The following is a 16,723-nucleotide window of genomic DNA, read 5'->3' as shown; positions in this document are numbered from 1 at the left end:
TTCTTTGAAAGCAAATTAATTGGAACACTGAAAACGGGGAATATTGGCAGAGGAAAATGAAGATGCGAAAAAATAAAAGATGGTGTCCACTACTCCACAGATGTTGAAAGACATAACAACATAAAACAATTGAAGTAATTCCCTCACATAAAAGATTATACGTATCTAATCAACCCACTGTAACTGGATTTTTGTAAAACCAGTTGTTCATAAAATAACTTCCAAAATTTAAAAAATATAACCAGTATAAACAGTGAAAAAATCATCCTCAGATATTTGCAGATCAAATTACTATTTTGGACCAGTTAATGCTTCTGCAATAAAAAACCTTGGACATAAACAAATTCTACTTGTGATCATCAAGTTTAATTTACTTAATGAAATTTTAATACACAAAATCATCAGCAAAAGCAGCAGGCAAATATTTTACCATTGTTGCTGTCTCCTAAGGTAGAGAAGAGAAATAGTTCAACATAGGCAAGTTAGAATAATTGTATTTCACAAGCTCAACAATGCTTTCCCAATGAGCTTAAAACACAAATTATAATCAAAGCCATTGCAGTGGCTACCACAGCAACACAGCAATTAAAGAAAAACCCAAAACTGTAAACACACCTGTTTGCTATAATCTTTCATTCCACGTTCAGATACCTCCAGTTTCTCCTGTAGCTCTGTTACTTCTGACTGAAGTTCATGAATCCTGAAATGTAGTAATAGACAGACTCATGGAAGAATCATGTGCATATAACAATTCACTATTAGTATATTCTCATTGTTCCTAAACATAAATATTTCACACAAAAAAAAACCACAAACCTCTGTTCATACAAAATATTAATATTAGCCATTGGCTACATATTGGCTGCCATATTGACTAGCTGCCTGTCCCCCACTCAGCTGCTTTCTCGCCCCCTCTCAACAGAATGGAGTAAAAATAAATGGAAAAGCTCATGGGTCAAGATAAAGACAGGGAGATCATTTAGCAATTACTGTCACAAGCAACACAAACTCAACTTGCAGAAAACTAATTTAATTTATCATCAATTAAATGCAGAGTTTGATGATGAGAAACAATGACAAACTGAGAACTCTTTCCTCCCATCCTCCTTTTTCCAAGCTCAACTTCACTGCTTCACCTCCAGCTTTTATATCTCCTCCCTTCTCCAAGTGGTACAGCAGGGATGGAGAATGGGAGCTGCAGAACACTTCATAACACTGAGGCTTTCCTGCTCCTTCCTCCTCGCAGTTCCCCTGTTCAAGTGTGAGGTCCCTTCACATGGGATACAAATCCTTCACAAACTGCTCAGCATCGGTCATCTCCACGTGGTACAATCCTTCAGGAATAGACTGCTCCAGCACAGGTCATCTCCACACAGCACAATCCTTCAGGAACAGACTGCTCTAGTGCAGGCCCCTCATGAGCCATAGCTCCTGCCAGAAAACCTGCTCCTGCGTGGGTTCCTCTCCAACAGCCAGAAACATGCCCCTATGGCTGCAGCTTCCTTCTGGGCATATCCACTTGCTTCAGCATGAGGTCCTCCATGGAGAGGACAGAGATGGTCTCCATGGACTGCAGGAGAATCTTTTGCTCCAGTGCCTACACAGCACCTCCTCCCCCCACCCTTTTTCATTGATCTTGGGTGTCCACAGGGTTGTTTCATATTTTTCTTATTCCTGTGCAGCACTGGGTTTTATACCCTTTCTTAAATACATTTTCAGAGGGAAGACACCAGCATGGTTGCTGGGCTCACCTGTGATCCATGGTGGGTCTAGTTTGAAGCAACTGGAACTAGTTGTGTCCAGCACAGGGTATCCACTGGACTATTCTCAGAGAGACTACCCCTTGCAGAACCTCCACTCCCAAAACCTAATACATAAACTCTCTACAGATATTTTCTAAGTAAGAAAAAATAATTGACTTGAGCTTTCATAATACCCAAGTAAAATACAGAAGTGAACTACAAAAAATGAAGAATCTTTTAGTCTTCCAAAATAAATAGGAAAAATCAGTATATTCCTATGCAAACCATTAATTACACCTAGCTTTTTTCCAGAACACCCAATCTAAAAATAGGTATAACAGTAAAACCAGTAATCTTATGAGAAAACCTTTAAGAAAATAAGTGGCTTATTAAATATCCATTGCAACTCTGTCACAGGTATCACTGTCAATCACCAAGCAAAATCCTACTTAAGAACTATAGAGCTCTTAAAACATCATGAAATACAGTTTGTTCGAGGCAAATCTGAAAGAAGGAGTTTGAGGGCTGGAAAATCATTGCAGATATTTAACAACTATACTTCAAAATTTATAAATTCTTTGGATTACCGATTATCAGCCACCTGAAGAAGGTCTGCAATGTAAGGGTCATCTGGCTGGGGAACTGGATAGGCACTAACACCTGATGGGGGGACAGGTTGGTCTATCTGCATACGTTGACGCCTGAAGGGAATGCTTCTTTTTCTGCCACCTGAAAGCCCAAACCCAATGACCTGTTACTTGGAGTTAAAGCAAGGAAGTCTTCTTTTAATACAAAAAGAAATATTCCACTGCTTCCAAACTGGCATGTGTCACCATTCTAATTCTTACTGTAATAAGTTGATAAAAATTGTACATTCTAGACAACACTATTCTTGCAGGTTAGTATCAACTCTGTCAAAGTTCAGTTTTATAACAAGGAAACATGCAAAGCTCAGTATAAGTAATTTTCCCCAGTGTGTAAGACCCTATATATTTCACAGTTCAAACTTGTTGAATCTGTTAGTGATTTACCTTACTAAAAAGAGCTAAATTAAAACATCACAAAAGACATTTTGTTTCCACATTTAAGAACCATTTTATGACTCAACTAATGTCTGCATTGTTAAGTAATTTTTGTTTTTTCACCTTCTATCCTGTTGTCATTTGAGTGAATGGATATCATAGTAAGCAGAGGCGGTTATTTGCTTGCATGGAAAAATTGTATTAAAAATTAAGCAAAACATAGTATTATTTCCAGAGGGAAGAAGTACTCCTTATCACACAATTAAATAAGAACATACAATGTTTATAGAAAGTATAGAAAAAACCCAGGAGACTAGTGACCAAGGGGCAAGTATGCAGAAAGACAGAAAAAAGCGTGGCATTTGTGAAGCAAAGGACACGAAATGCAGAAAGGTGTGGAAAAATAGAGAGGAATTTTAATTTCACCTAACTACCTATTAATTTTCCTTAAATGCCAAAAATACATAGGAAGTTCAATGACTTTGAAAGAAAAAAGACAATTTCAAAATTTCACAAAATAATTCTCACTATTTCCATTAGCTTGAAAAAAATGAAGAAAAATAAAACCCTGGAAAAATAAATTAACCTGAAAGTAACATCCAGAACATTTCGGTCATCAAGACCCTTTAAATAAGCTTTCAAATAATTACAAATATTTTTTGTAATATTTGTTTGTAGACATACTTTGCATTTTGCTACTTTTAGATCTGGTTACATAGATCTAACTTTGTATTCAAATTTGTCCCGAATATGTGATGTGTACATTCAGAATCAAAACATTCAAAATGTAATGTTACTCTATTGGATAGTTATTTTGATGTAGTAACTTCTCTTCCCAGAAGTAAAAAAAAAGATTATGTCCTGAAGAGTAAAAAAAAAGCCCATAGAAAATTTAAAATATATGTGATTATTTACACTCACCAGGTGTTTGCACCACTGCTTGAAGATTTTTCTCCTGAAGCTGCTGAATTTTTTCAGTCTTGGCCTTGTTCTCTTTTTCTAGCATTTTAATTTTATGTACATATTGGTTATTCAGAAATTTCAAGTCAGCCGTTTCATGTTCAACCCTCCTTAAGGAGGCTTTCAAATCTTCAAGGGAGAGAAAAAAAGCAATACTATCTTTCTCATTCATTATTGTTTTTCCTAGTAGCACCAAAACAGGCATAAAGAGAATCCTCTATTATTCTTCCAGAACATGAACTTTTCAAATATGTATACACAAATACATATGCATATACATATTACACACAAAAATATATATTTATATATCTTATACAAATAAACCCCTCTGTAGAATAAAGACACATTTAACACCAGTATTTCATTTTAAATTAAAATGTAGCATTAAAAGGTATGAAAGTATATGCTAAAAAGTTACAACATTTTCATGTTTGATTAAAGCATGATTTCCAGGACCTCAGAAGCCTTCTAACTACAAAAGAAATGTATCTGTATGAACCTTAATTCATTAAAGGCACCAAAGTCAATGACCCCTTGCACTCATTTATAAGTACAGATAAATGAATCTGCAGATCAAGGATTTGGCCGCAATTTTATTTTGGCACAGAAGGATTAAAAAAAATCCGTAATTTCTACATTACCTTTAACATAACGATCAGATTGCTCTTTCAGTTTTAATATTTCCAAATGTAGCTCATTATTTTCCCTGGTAAGTTTAGCATTCTCTGTTTTATAAGGTTCTAAAATAGCATCATAATTGCTGCACTCTTTTTCAGATTTTTCAGCAGATAACTTTGCACTGCGCAAGCTCTCAGTTGTATGAACTAGGTCACTAGAATAAAGAAGCATCAGAATGTTAGAACTGTTATCAGCCTTTACCCTGCAGATGCAAGTATTTATTGTGACATGAGAAATAAAACTCTTTTCCCGAGACCATATTAACTGTAGAACAAATGGGTTCAAAGAAAGGCAAAGAGAACAGTCATGTAAGAAAACCAGAAAGACAGGAATTATTCACTTTAAAAAAAGTAAATAGGAAAGGACAGGACAAATATAAAAAAAATTTAGAAAGCATATCAGGAGTTTACATCTGATAATTCAATAGACTATTTTTTATATAAAATGAGATATTCAAAATTGGCAAAACAATTTTTCCCTCCAAGCACTATGTAAGTTGTAGCACTACTTACCACAGAAGAACTTGAAGAATTAAAAAGGCCAGAAGGTTTCTAGTATTATATGGATATCAGAAGCTACATAAGAGCTTCCTTATATGTGAAAAATCAAACACCACCTACTATAGGATTACTATATTTTTTAATGAATCTCCTTCTGAATACCTAAAAAGCTTTTCCACCAAAGGTAAACTCTCCACTCCCAATGGTTGCCGATAGCCCAGCTGATCTAGACGTTTTCTGAGATTAATGAACCTTCGTTCTGCAGTTGTCGTCATTGTAAATACACCTCCAAAGCAGCTCCTGTCACAGTCAAGAAAACTAGGGCACCTGCAAAAGATTGTCTGTTACAGCACCTGTCCTTTAAAGAAGGAATAATACAGGAAAAAAATCATGGGGGGGGGGGGGGGGGGGAGAAAAATTAAAAACCACATTTTTTTTATTGCAGGAAGTATGGTATATGTGTCCTTAAAATTTAAGTAATCCAAAAGAGAATCATAGAGCAACTAAAACGTTTTAAACATATTTACATATTTCTTTAAATAGCTGTCTTGGCAATTACTTTTCTCTTTTCCAATACCTTAAGAGTATGAAGATATTTTTTTCTTTCCAGTGTGTAAAAGCAAACTGTGAAAAGATCTTTCTGTGGAAAGACTAAAAAGTAGACAGTGATTTTTTGAATGATGTTCATGAAGGTATCTTCCACAATGCAAACTGACAGATTATTCTCAAAAAACACATATACTTTTTACTTTCATTTATAAATCTTGCTTTCAAAATTTTCAATGCAGTACATATATCAGACATTTGCAAAACTGCATAAAAAATGTCAAATTTTAAAGGCAGATTAACTTCGAACATCTTTCTATGAGGGAAAACAGGAAAGAACTACCAGTGTATTGCAGTCCTACCTGCATCGTTGCCTGGAAAATATAGTTCGAAGATCAGAGGCTTTTTTTTTTCCTTCATGTCTGGTTAGCTACCTTTTTATTACTAATCTGACCTAAAAGGGGCTGGAGCAGCACTTCTGCAGCTTAACCTAAATGAGAAGTTTGGTTTTGCCATGTCCCCTTGAGGGAGGAAGAATTTTTACATTGTTAACTTCTTCTGGATTTAGAGATAGAATGAGAAAAGAAACAGAATACTGATGCTGATACTCCTCAATATGTGAAAACATCTCTGAAATAGGTAGTTTTTTTTTAAATTTCCCTCACAATTCTTCAGAAGTATCAGTATCAACCTACTGACTGTAAAGGCCTCAGCAGCCAAACTACCAATCTGAGGAAGTATTGTTTGTAGCTCATATAGAGGGGATAGAATATAGATATAATTTAAACAATGCTGTTTCAAAATCCTCCGATTTTAAAAATACATTAAAAAAATATATAAGCAAGTATTTGAAAACAAAATTATTTATAAATAATTAAAGGAGAAAACCTGCAAGCTCTTCTCCTGACTGAGACTGGAAAGTAAGAGCTCATCTTACTGTATCAAAACACTACAGGTAAGTCTAACAATGGGATTGTGGTTGCCAGGCACTGCTCCATGGGTGAGAGAAAAATCACATTTTATGAGCTTAGCATCTGTCCCAGGCACTGCCAAAATATTTCCTTGGAGAGGTTATGTTCAGCTATTAACCAAGCAGTAGCATATAGAACAATCCCTTACATATATTGTACTGGAGTGGTTGGAGGAGGAGGTGCGCTTCATTTCACTAAATGGTAACTGTAAGTGTGCTAAGTGGAAGTCAGCACAATAATGCGCACTAAATGCTTCATTCTCCCTTGGCAGCCACAGATTAAGGTTAAAAGTGATGAGATCTTGGTATTGCTGCATTCATGTTGAGGATTCTGTGTTGAATTCAGGAAAATGGTGATTGTGTTACTGTATCTAGATTTAGTCTCAGGCATACATCTTATAGAACAGAATCATAGAATAGTTAGGGTTGGAAAGGACCTTAAGATCATGTAGTTCCAACTCCCCTGCCATGGGCAGGGACACCTCACACTAAACCATGTCACCCAAGGCTCTGTCCAACCTGGCCTTGAACACTGCCAGGGATGGAGCATTCACAACTTCCTTGGGCAACCCATTCCAGTGCCTCACCACCCTTACAGGAAAGAACTTCCTCCTTATGTCCAATCTAAACTTCCCCTGTTTAAGTTTTAACCCGTCACCCCTTGTCCTATCACTACACTCCCTCATAAAAAGTCCCTCCTCAGCATCCTTATAGTCCCCCTTCAGATACTGGAAGGCTGCTATGAGGTCTCCACGCAGCCTTCTCTTCTCCAGACTCAACAGCCCCAACTTTCTCAGCCTTCATACAGGAGGTGCTCCAGTCCCCTGATCATCCTCGTGGCCCTCCTCTGGACTTTTTCCAACAGTTCCATGTCCTTTTTATGTTGACGACACCAGAACTGCACGCAATACTCCAAGTGAAGTCTCACGAGAGCAGAGTGGAGGGGCAGGATCACCTCCTTTGACCTGCTGTTCACGTTCCTTTTGATGCAGCCCAGGATACAGTTGGCTTTCTGGGCTGCAAGCGCACACTGCAAGCTCAGGTTAAGTTCCTCATCACCAACAACATATCACAACAAAAGTAAGCTGATAACTCTTGAGACTATCATCTCTTTAAAAAGAACTACATGAGTTAAAAAAATTAAATTAGTTTAAAATCACCCACCAGACCTGATTTTAAAAGCTGTGTTTTGGAAAGCCCAGTGCTATTTCTACTAAACACATCGAGATTGTGAATCAGGAAAATTGGGGTTTCTGGAAATATAGAATGAATATATGAACTGTTGTACTGATTCATTTGAACCCAAGATCAGTCTGACCCAATATCCCCTTATCTCTGTCAATTGCTACAGCAAGATTATAAAATCATAACCCCTGAGCTAAATCTTAATCCTACATACCCTTCTCTTTCTAGTGCCTGTAGTGCAGGAAGTTGGTGGGCCTAATGCTGAACTTAAATCATTATGATAGTAGCTGACAGACCTTTCTTAGATATGCCCGATTGTTTTCTTAAATCTCTTGCACTTTTACATCAGAATAGCCTATAGCAATGACTTCCCAATTTTAACTGTATGTTTGGAAAATAGTATCATAAATTGAGTGTGTGCACATGCCACCCCCCCCTTTATTATTATTTGTATTGCAAGGCAACACTAAGCGATCATTCCTTACTAATGCTTTCAATTATTCATCATTGCATTTTTAGCAGATCTAGTTTTAAAAACTTCTAGTAGCTTGTACAGCTTGTCCTTTTCCCGTGTTTTTTCTGGCAGAGATCACTCTGAGCAGCCATACAGAAGCCATAGATTCTTTAATGTAGCCTTCACTATTCATAATGATTCCCAACATACCATTTGCCTTTCTGATTGCTCTAAAGCAATAATTAGATGAATTCACTGCAACACCAACATCTCTCTGAGACATAACTGCCACTTTAGAGCCCATGATGTGTATTACTTTGTCTTTATTAACACTGTTCCTTAACTCCCACTTTATTACTCTGTCCAGTAATATTCTCATGTAACTCTTAAACTGCCCTTAACGTGTCCATGTAATGAGCAAATTTTGTCCCTTGCTGTTTAACCCATTCTTTCAGTTCACTGATCAGTGTTAAACAGCAGAAAATTTTTTACACGTTCTCACCACATAAAGTGGCAAGATAATACTTACTACCCTTTCTTTTAGCCACTTAGTGAGCTATTAAACAACCTCTTTTCCATTTCTGAAAGAGACCATCTTTCTTAAAAGTCTTTGGCACAGAAATTTCTCGAAAGCTTTTTGGAAATCCAAGTTTTCTACATCATCCTTACTCAGTCAACTCAATCCAGAATATTCTTTTCTACAAAGAAACTTAATAGTCTAGTGAACCACAATTGAGTCATGACAAAAGGTATGTTGAACTTACTACATTTGCCTGTAAATTTGCTAAGTACTGGAAAGCACTCTTAACAACTTCGGTATTTCCCAGAAGACAGGCTGTTAGCTGCAGAAACAGTTCACATCGTTCATTACCTAAATATTTTATGTAATTTAGTGCCACCAAGGAAGAAAATATAATTTCCATTTTAGATAAAAAACAGAAAATCAGATAAACAAACAAAAAGAGAAAATTAAGTGGTACTTTCAGTCAGCATTTCCAGACAAGGATTTATCAAGACATCTAAATGAGTGCATCTTTCAGTGGTTCATAGAAGAGATACTCGGAGCCAACAGCCATATTTCATGTTCCTCCTTTGTTCAGAGACTGCTAAAGATAACAGCTTTCACTTGCTTCATTTTGCAACATACCTAGACAGTTGTAAGCAGTTTTTCAAGACCCAAGTGTTTATGAAACAGACATATTTAATACCCATGAACTGTTCCCTCCTACTCTAAGTTACTGATGACTGAAATCGAACATTGACATGGGCAACAATGGAACTTCAAATCCAGTCCCTTCATGCCATAAGTACAGAATCAATTTGCATGAAATTGTGTGAAAGAAGCAATGTTTATAGGTATTAGACTAACCATTACAAATGGAATATGAAACAAAAGCTTCAGCACATTAAGCCTTCCTTTCAGTCTGAAAGCAATACAGCAGAATTCATGGTTAGTGTAAGTTAAGAACTGTTCCACATGCAATACTTGTGCTCTCAATAAGAAAATATAATAACAAAAAAGCAAAGCAAAGACACATCTTGGCCATGGAAAACATAATGCAGTAATTGGGGTAAGTCCAGTAATTTACTCAGGTTTACCTAGGTAAAACTACCTAGGTAACAATGGAACACAAAGAAATCAGCACAGACAAATTTATATGCTATGAAATTAATTCCTTTATTGAGTCTATGATACCAAAGAACTATGAACTGGAGTTTCTAGTCTTCGTGGGAAATATCAAAGTGTATTTTTCATTCTTCAGAACTGATATGCTAAAGGCTTTTTTTATTTATTTATGTGAAATACGCTTCCAAAACATCTCTTCCTGTCCTGTAATTACTGATCACATAGTTCATTATGCTATGAAGAGCTACGTTTGTTCTCACCCAAGCAAAAAAGGCACCTAGTGGGCAAACCACTTGACGACGGTAATGCTCCCACACATGCCTCTATCAGTCCATGGGCGCTGAAGGCCCTGGTGAAACGCCGTTACTGCACCTTCGTTCTCAAGCCGCACCGAATGAGCCTGCGCTTGTTTTGACGACGTCTGTTTCCAAGTTTGTTAGCTGGGAGTTCACTTCGGACCAGAAATACAGACACCACGTTTGCTACAAAGTGTCACCTCTTTGCCCATTAGAAAGACAACTCACTCTAGAAAAAACACATTTCTTCTTTAAAGAGTCGCCAGAACCTATAGGTTTTCATTACAGCACAAGAAAAGCCTATTGCTTATGAGCCTGCTCATTATCTATCTGGCTAGACTGGAAGGTTTATAGACATTTCAGCAACCCCAAACTGTACCTACACAAGACCTGTCAGTCCCCGATTCCTTTTCCTCCCTCCGTCCGCGCCGGTCTTACCAGACATACAAGCAAATTCTTGCAAGACGAGCCGCTAAGGAGCATCCGAGATGTTCCAGCGAGGCTTCGGCAGAGCGCGTAGGCCAGGCGCTGAGGAAGCTGCCCGGCCTAATCTGCGCTCCCCAGCGACAGCACAGACGGAAGCTGTTCAGCGCCGCGCTTTCCTCGGGGCTGCTCCAGCGGCCGTGCCCCGTCCTGCCGGAAGACACCCTCGCCTCCTTCCCTTACAGACCCCCGCTCTCCCCCGGTGCAGGCCCGCCCACCCTCCCCACTAGGCCGAGCCACCCGTTTGAAAATGGCGCGCGGAGCCGCCACCGCTTCCGCCCCGTCACCTCAGCAACGGGGCACGCGCCCGCACCCGCGGCAGGCCCGCCCAACCACCGCCAGCCCCGCGCGACCGGCAGCCCTCGCGGGGAGGGGAGGGGAGGGGCGAGGTGACGCCCCGCGCGGCGGCGGGTGAGCTGGTGGCTCCTGCTGAGGGTTGTAACGTTGTAAGTACTGGTGCCGGGGGTTGATTCGTGCTAATGCCTCCCGAGACCCTGCGTGCGCGGGTTTATCGTGCCTGTTGTACGTGTTTCTGTGCTGTGCACACCTCAGCTCTGCCCAACAACGCGGCAGTTTTCTCAGATAAAACGAAGCCTTGAATCGCAGGCCGCTGAAGCTCCAGGGGGAGGAAAGGATTAAGTGAGGTGGGAGCACAGTGATGCTACATCATCATGCTTCCTAGAAAGAAGGTGGAAGCATGGGGTAATAGGAACCTTATGCAGTTCAGCAAGGAGAAATGCAAGGTCTTGCACCTCAGTAAGCACAATCCCAGAGTGCAGCAAAACCTGGGATCTACCTGCCTGGGCAGCAGCTCTGTGGAAAGGCACCTGGGGGTCCTTGGTGGACAAGCAGCAAAATGAATGAACAGTGTGCTGCAGAGAAAGCCAGCAGGATGCTGGGTTTACATTAACAAGGGCATCACCAGCAGAGATAAAGATGTCATCCCGCACAGCACTGGTCAGGCCACACCTGGAAAGCTGTACTGTTTTGTTCCCTGCTGTACAAAAAAAAAAGATATCAACAGGCTGGTGGAGGTCCAGAGAAAGACCACAAAGATCACCAAAACACTGGGAAGCCTGGGAGGGGAGGCTGAGAGAACTGGGTTTGTTCAGCCTTGAAACACTGGGAAGCCTGGGAGGGGAGGCTGAGAGAACTGGGTTTGTTCAGCCTTGATAAAAGGCAGCTTAAAAGCAGCTTAAATACTATTCCAGTATTTAAAGTGTGTCTACAAAGAAGATGGAGACTGTCTTTTTATAAGGAGGGATAATGGGCAAAGTTACTCCTGGGGAAATTCCAGTTGGACACTAGAGGAAGATTTTTCACAATGAGAACAATCAGCCATTGGAATAATCTCTCCATGGAAATGGTGGACTCCTCAGTGTTGGGACATTTTTAAGATTCGGCTGGACAGAGTGCTGGGAAATCATGTCTAGGTCATACTTTGCCTAGAAAGGTTGGACCAGATGATCCTTGAGGTCCCTTCCAACCTAGTATTCTATGGTTCTATGAAGGAAAAAAACCACCACCAATGTGTTGGGAAGTAGCGCAATTATACTTCAATGCCCAGAGACAAGACAATGGAAATAACTCTGCCTTTTCACCTTTTCGAAATAACACTCCACAGAAATAAAGAATCTGATGAACACCATTTAATTAAGTCCTGTAGCCATAGCCACATTACATATCAGAACATGAATTCAGTATTACCACCGCATAAAGTTCCACATTCATACTTTCTAGAACAAGGAAGGGAAAAGATTTGACAGTCTTTAATGCTGACATGATTTTCAAGATACAAAATATTAGTGAAAACAGTAGTATCTTTTTTGCATACTGTGAAGGTAGTGCTTACTACTTTTAACAAGAGAAAGGATTATAAATAAAAGTATCTGAACATTAGGGGAAAGGAAAAACTACATCCAAAGCATTTCACAGAATTAATGCTTCCAAACAGTACTTGAACAAATCCCTAAAGGTTTCATTTTGCCCTGAAGGACATTTGAAGCAGGAGTGTAACTTGATATATATATATGGCAGTTGACTACACATACACCTTTTAAAAACAAACAGCATTTATAGTGTTTGATTCCCTTATAATATACAGCCACAATTTCAGCTCACTTCTCTTTCCCTTTCTAGAGGGCTCAATGAGACTGTGCAATACTAGAACAGTAGTCTAAAATATCCTGTATAGTGAATTCCATAGTAATTCCTGATCCAGGGTAGCAGCGAGCTATTAGCCCTTCAAAGTGCTTGTACTGCCGTATAAACTCATCTTGCATGGAATGCCACACAACCTGCCAAAGCAAGCAAACAAAATGTCGGCACAATACACTGTATGTGAACTATAAACTATTGCCTCATTAATTGATTCTCAGTTCAGGTGTCATTTTAAAACTAAAGCTTGCTAACAAAAGTTCAGTGAACTGAGTTGCTACATTAAGAAAAAAAAAAGTTTTTCACCCATTAAGCTTAAGATCTTTAATGTTTACATGACTCCTACCAAATTTGCAAAGCAGAAATACTAAAGAAGATGAGGAAGTTGTCCTGAAAGCGGTATTGCTTTTGTCTTTAAAAATACCCCAAACCAGAACAGTGCTACTAATTCATGTTTCAGACTTTAAAAAGCTGTTGATAGAAACTCAACTCTTAAACCTACTTACCATTTACTATAGTGAGAAAGTTTAGAGAGTGTAAGAAAAAAATAATGTAACTCACAGAAAAAGATGTAAATGAAAGTATATTCTGCCACAGTGTACCAGCTAAATCTCCCATCAGGCTAATAGTTCATTCAAATAGAGTTCTCTCTACTTCCAGTATATTTTTGCAGAACAGAGATCACCCATTAATGGTCAGCTAGAGAATCACAAAGGAAGTTTCATTCTGAATTCTACCACCACAGTTCAAATCAATGTTACAACAAATAGAGTGGGATTAGCAAAAACTCTGTTCACAATTTGTGTTTTTTCAGAGTTAATGCTGAAGCTAGGCACTCCTCAGAATACATATGGAAAAGCAATAATAAAGAGCCTGTGTGTAAACAAACGTTTTTAAAAACAAGGTTTTGAAGCCATGTTTTACTTTACCTGAAGCAAGTTTTCTTCTTCACAGAGATGTTTATCTACTTTCTTGTAGAGATTATCCAATCCCTTCTTCACTTCCTTACCAGGATATTCCTTTATAACTTTACGAAGCTCTTGCTTATTAAAAGCCAGTTGATAACTTACTTCCTCTTCTCGTATACCTTGTGCCACACGAGCTTCAACACCTTCAAAAAAATGCTAACAAACAATAATATCATTAATGATTATCACAATCTGAACTAATAATTTGACAAGCATATGCATAGTTAAGTCTGGATTCTGCTTGACAACTGTTGTGGTTTCCAACCATTTTTATTTTTTAATTGGGCATGAAATAGTGCTCAGCTATAAGCATTAAAGCAGAGCACAACAATACAGCACTTCACAGGTACTAGCATAAAACCAAAATTAATCATTTCTAGAAGCAACCAAGCTTTTCTTTGCAACCTTGTGAGAAATACTGAAGCAGCCTCAAAATCCACAATTAATGAGGCTATAGCCTGGGAAAATAGTGGCTCTTTTGGATAAATTGAGTTAAGCACCTAAATATGAATTTCTCAGCAGCATTTGTTTGTAATTGCCCTCTCTTCTCACTGCCCCTCACCTGCTGGCTCAACATAATAAAAATGGAGGGAAGTGTGCCTATGAACACACATGTAGAGCCACAACTTCATTTGAAACAATGCAACTGTTGAAACACAGTACAACTGCTTCAAATGGTCTGGCCAGAAAGGAGTTAACTTTCTTAACAGCAGCCCACATGGTGCTGTATTTTGGATGTGTGTGTAAAACAGAGCTAGTAACGCACCAGTGTTTCTTGGTTATTGCTGGGCAGGTCAAACCTGGCCAAAAGGGTATTCCTTAGCATGTAACAACATGCTCATCTGTAAAAATTAGGGTTAAAGGAGGGGGCAGGGATGATGTTTGTCTTCAAAAGCAGTTGTTGCTCAGAAATAGGTTGTGCATCAGTCTGCTTGGAGGAGGAATGAATGACTGCCTTTGTACCACTTATTTAATATTTTCCCTACTCTCTATCTATCCACTGATTAAACTGTCTTTATCTCCACCCCCTAGTTTTCTCACTTCTGCTCTTCCTATTCTTTCTCCTGTCCTGCTTGGGGAGAGGGGAACAAGAAAGCAGTTATTACATGGCAGCTTAGGTGCTGGTCAGTCAACGCAAAAGTGGGAAGCATTTTAATTTTCAGAAAGAGAATACATCTTAGACTTTTCAGAAAATGAATGGCTGATATACTGCTTATAGAAAAAGCAATGAACAGTGGGAAAATTTCGGTGGGCAGAACTACATCCGATCCTAAGTCAGCACTGACTTTAACTCTTAGTTTAGCTTCAGACATACCAAACTTCTCTAAAACTTTTCTTATTGTTGAACAGTTTAGAAACTAGAGCAATTTTCTTTGCAGCTGAGGTGGGGAAATTTATCCCAAAGCTCCCAATTACTTTTCCCTTCTCTTTTTCCTACCTCTAAACCACTTGCTAAAGACAACACTAAGGTTTTGTCAGTTCTACTAACTGCCATGAAAAATTTGGTTATTTTCATCTGAGACTGTTACCCTTATGAGTACTACTGCCAGGCATGCTTAAAGCTAAAATAACAGAGATTATGATAGTGATAGAGAGATCGGATAGTGCAAACTAAACACTTGAGAAAGACTACCCTGTACCACTTAAATGTATATAAACTCAAGCATACTTACATTTAATTTCTCAAGAGGCTGCCCAAGTGAGTAGATTACATAGGACTGAAGATGATCAGTGTATTTCTGTTTGGCTTCTTTTTTCTCAGCCTCAAGGCAAGAAATTTTCAAGCGGGAAAGTGTTGCAAAAATATGATGGAAGTTCTCCATCATGACCACATCTCTGGGTGTTTTCTGACTTTCATTGGCTACTTTCTCAACTGAAAGTAAAAGGAAGCAAAATAGATAACAATACCAGGAGGACAACACTTACTATAGGTAGAAGTGTTTGAAAGTTTGCAGGTAAATGCAGAGGTAAATGAATCACAGAATCATAGAATAGTTAGGGTTGGAAAGGACCTTAAGATCATCAGGTTCCAACCCCCCCTCACACTAAACCACATCACCCAAGGCCTCGTCCAACCTGGTCTTGAACACTGCCAGGGATGGAGCATTCACAACCTCCCTGGGCAACCTATTCCAGTGCCTCACCACCCTAACAAGAAAGAATTTCCTCCTTATATCCAATCTAACCCCTGCTTAAGTTCTAACACGTTAAGTTTTAACCTGTTACCCATCCCACCATTTTAACATAAAGGAAGGAAAATTTTTCCAGAGGTCATTGGCTTGCATATATCTGCCCCTTTTCTCTCCCCCTTCTTTTTTTTAAAGCTAAATAAAACCAGTGGAACAAAGGTGTTGCTGCTTTTCAGACTATTGCTGGTGACAGGAAGGACTGGAGAGACCTGCTGTATCAAGCTAGGACACAAAGGACTTAACGTGCCAAGGAAAGGTCACGTTCATAGCCAGAACTCAAGTGTCCTGCACTTCACAAGGCTGTGAAGATGAATGGTATTAGGACCAAATGCCAGGGATCCCATGCAGATTGATCAACTCATTTAAGCTACACTTGGGGCAAAAGACAGGAAACTACTTCAGATTGAGTGTGCCACGTTGCTGCAATCTCCTCTCTCCCTCCACTTCCCTCTGTCATAATGTAAAGTTACTTTACATGTGTGTACAAAGGGAAGCATCTACAGTTTGCTCTTAAAAAGCATATTATGATCAGAGGCTTTTATGTGTTCTACAAATAACAGAGATAATAAATATTTCAGCATATGTATCAGTCACACGGCTTGCAATAGAAAGTCTTAAAAAGAAAAACCTGTAACTTGTGCAAAACTATATACACTTTGGAGGAAGCAATCACTTTAGTTACTATGACAACCTCAAAAGACCTACCACTGACAAAAACAGCTCTAATAAGTTTTATGTATGCTTTATCGAGATCTCCTCGTCGTTCTGCGTTTTTGAAAATCGATTCAGCGAGGGCTGCAAACTCTTCAAATTCAGCAACAAATGGAAGGATCCCAACTTTACTCTTCTTTGAGATTTTTACTTCATCCATCTGCTTCATTTGATTGCTCTTAAATTTAAAAGAGGAACAGATGTTAGACTCTAATATGACTCCAGACTATACAGC

General features: G+C 38.8%; 2 protein-coding genes across 10 annotated transcripts in view; both read right to left on the bottom strand.

Annotated features, from left to right (window-relative positions):
• Positions 1 to 10,484, bottom strand: part of CEP135 (centrosomal protein 135) — a 38,073-nt gene extending 27,589 nt beyond the window's left edge. The window contains exons 1-6 of one of the 2 annotated variants that reach the window (XM_057414138.1): positions 10,360 to 10,484; positions 5,065 to 5,229; positions 4,366 to 4,556; positions 3,686 to 3,853; positions 2,330 to 2,471; positions 616 to 700 (exon numbers count right to left, since the gene is read on the bottom strand). In XM_057414138.1, the coding sequence (XP_057270121.1) occupies positions 616 to 700; positions 2,330 to 2,471; positions 3,686 to 3,853; positions 4,366 to 4,556; positions 5,065 to 5,177 (699 nt within the window). In that variant the 5' untranslated portion in view covers positions 5,178 to 5,229; positions 10,360 to 10,484. Of the gene's footprint in view, positions 1 to 615; positions 701 to 1,751; positions 1,864 to 2,329; positions 2,472 to 3,685; positions 3,854 to 4,365; positions 4,557 to 5,064; positions 5,230 to 10,359 lie in introns of those variants that run through there. The other variant, XM_057414145.1, reaches the window with a different exon arrangement.
• A 1,613-nt stretch (positions 10,485 to 12,097) lies between these two features.
• The window catches only part of EXOC1 (exocyst complex component 1), a 37,777-nt gene continuing 33,151 nt past the window's right edge, over positions 12,098 to 16,723 (bottom strand). For all 8 annotated transcript variants that reach the window (XM_057414157.1, XM_057414207.1, XM_057414174.1 and 5 more), the window contains 4 exons: positions 16,483 to 16,666; positions 15,262 to 15,461; positions 13,550 to 13,744; positions 12,098 to 12,760 (listed from right to left, as the gene is read on the bottom strand). In XM_057414157.1, the coding sequence (XP_057270140.1) occupies positions 12,608 to 12,760; positions 13,550 to 13,744; positions 15,262 to 15,461; positions 16,483 to 16,666 (732 nt within the window). In that variant the 3' untranslated portion in view covers positions 12,098 to 12,607. The remainder of the gene's footprint in view (positions 12,761 to 13,549; positions 13,745 to 15,261; positions 15,462 to 16,482; positions 16,667 to 16,723) is intronic.

This window comes from Pezoporus wallicus, unplaced genomic scaffold (assembly GCF_028554395.1).
Source record: "Pezoporus wallicus isolate ANWC-B61680 ecotype Strahan unplaced genomic scaffold, APGP_CSIRO_Pwel_v1 contig_5709, whole genome shotgun sequence".
NCBI lineage: Eukaryota > Metazoa > Chordata > Aves > Psittaciformes > Psittacidae > Pezoporus > Pezoporus wallicus.
Note: the sequence above shows the minus strand (reverse complement) of the source record. Positions and strands in the feature narration are given on the sequence as shown.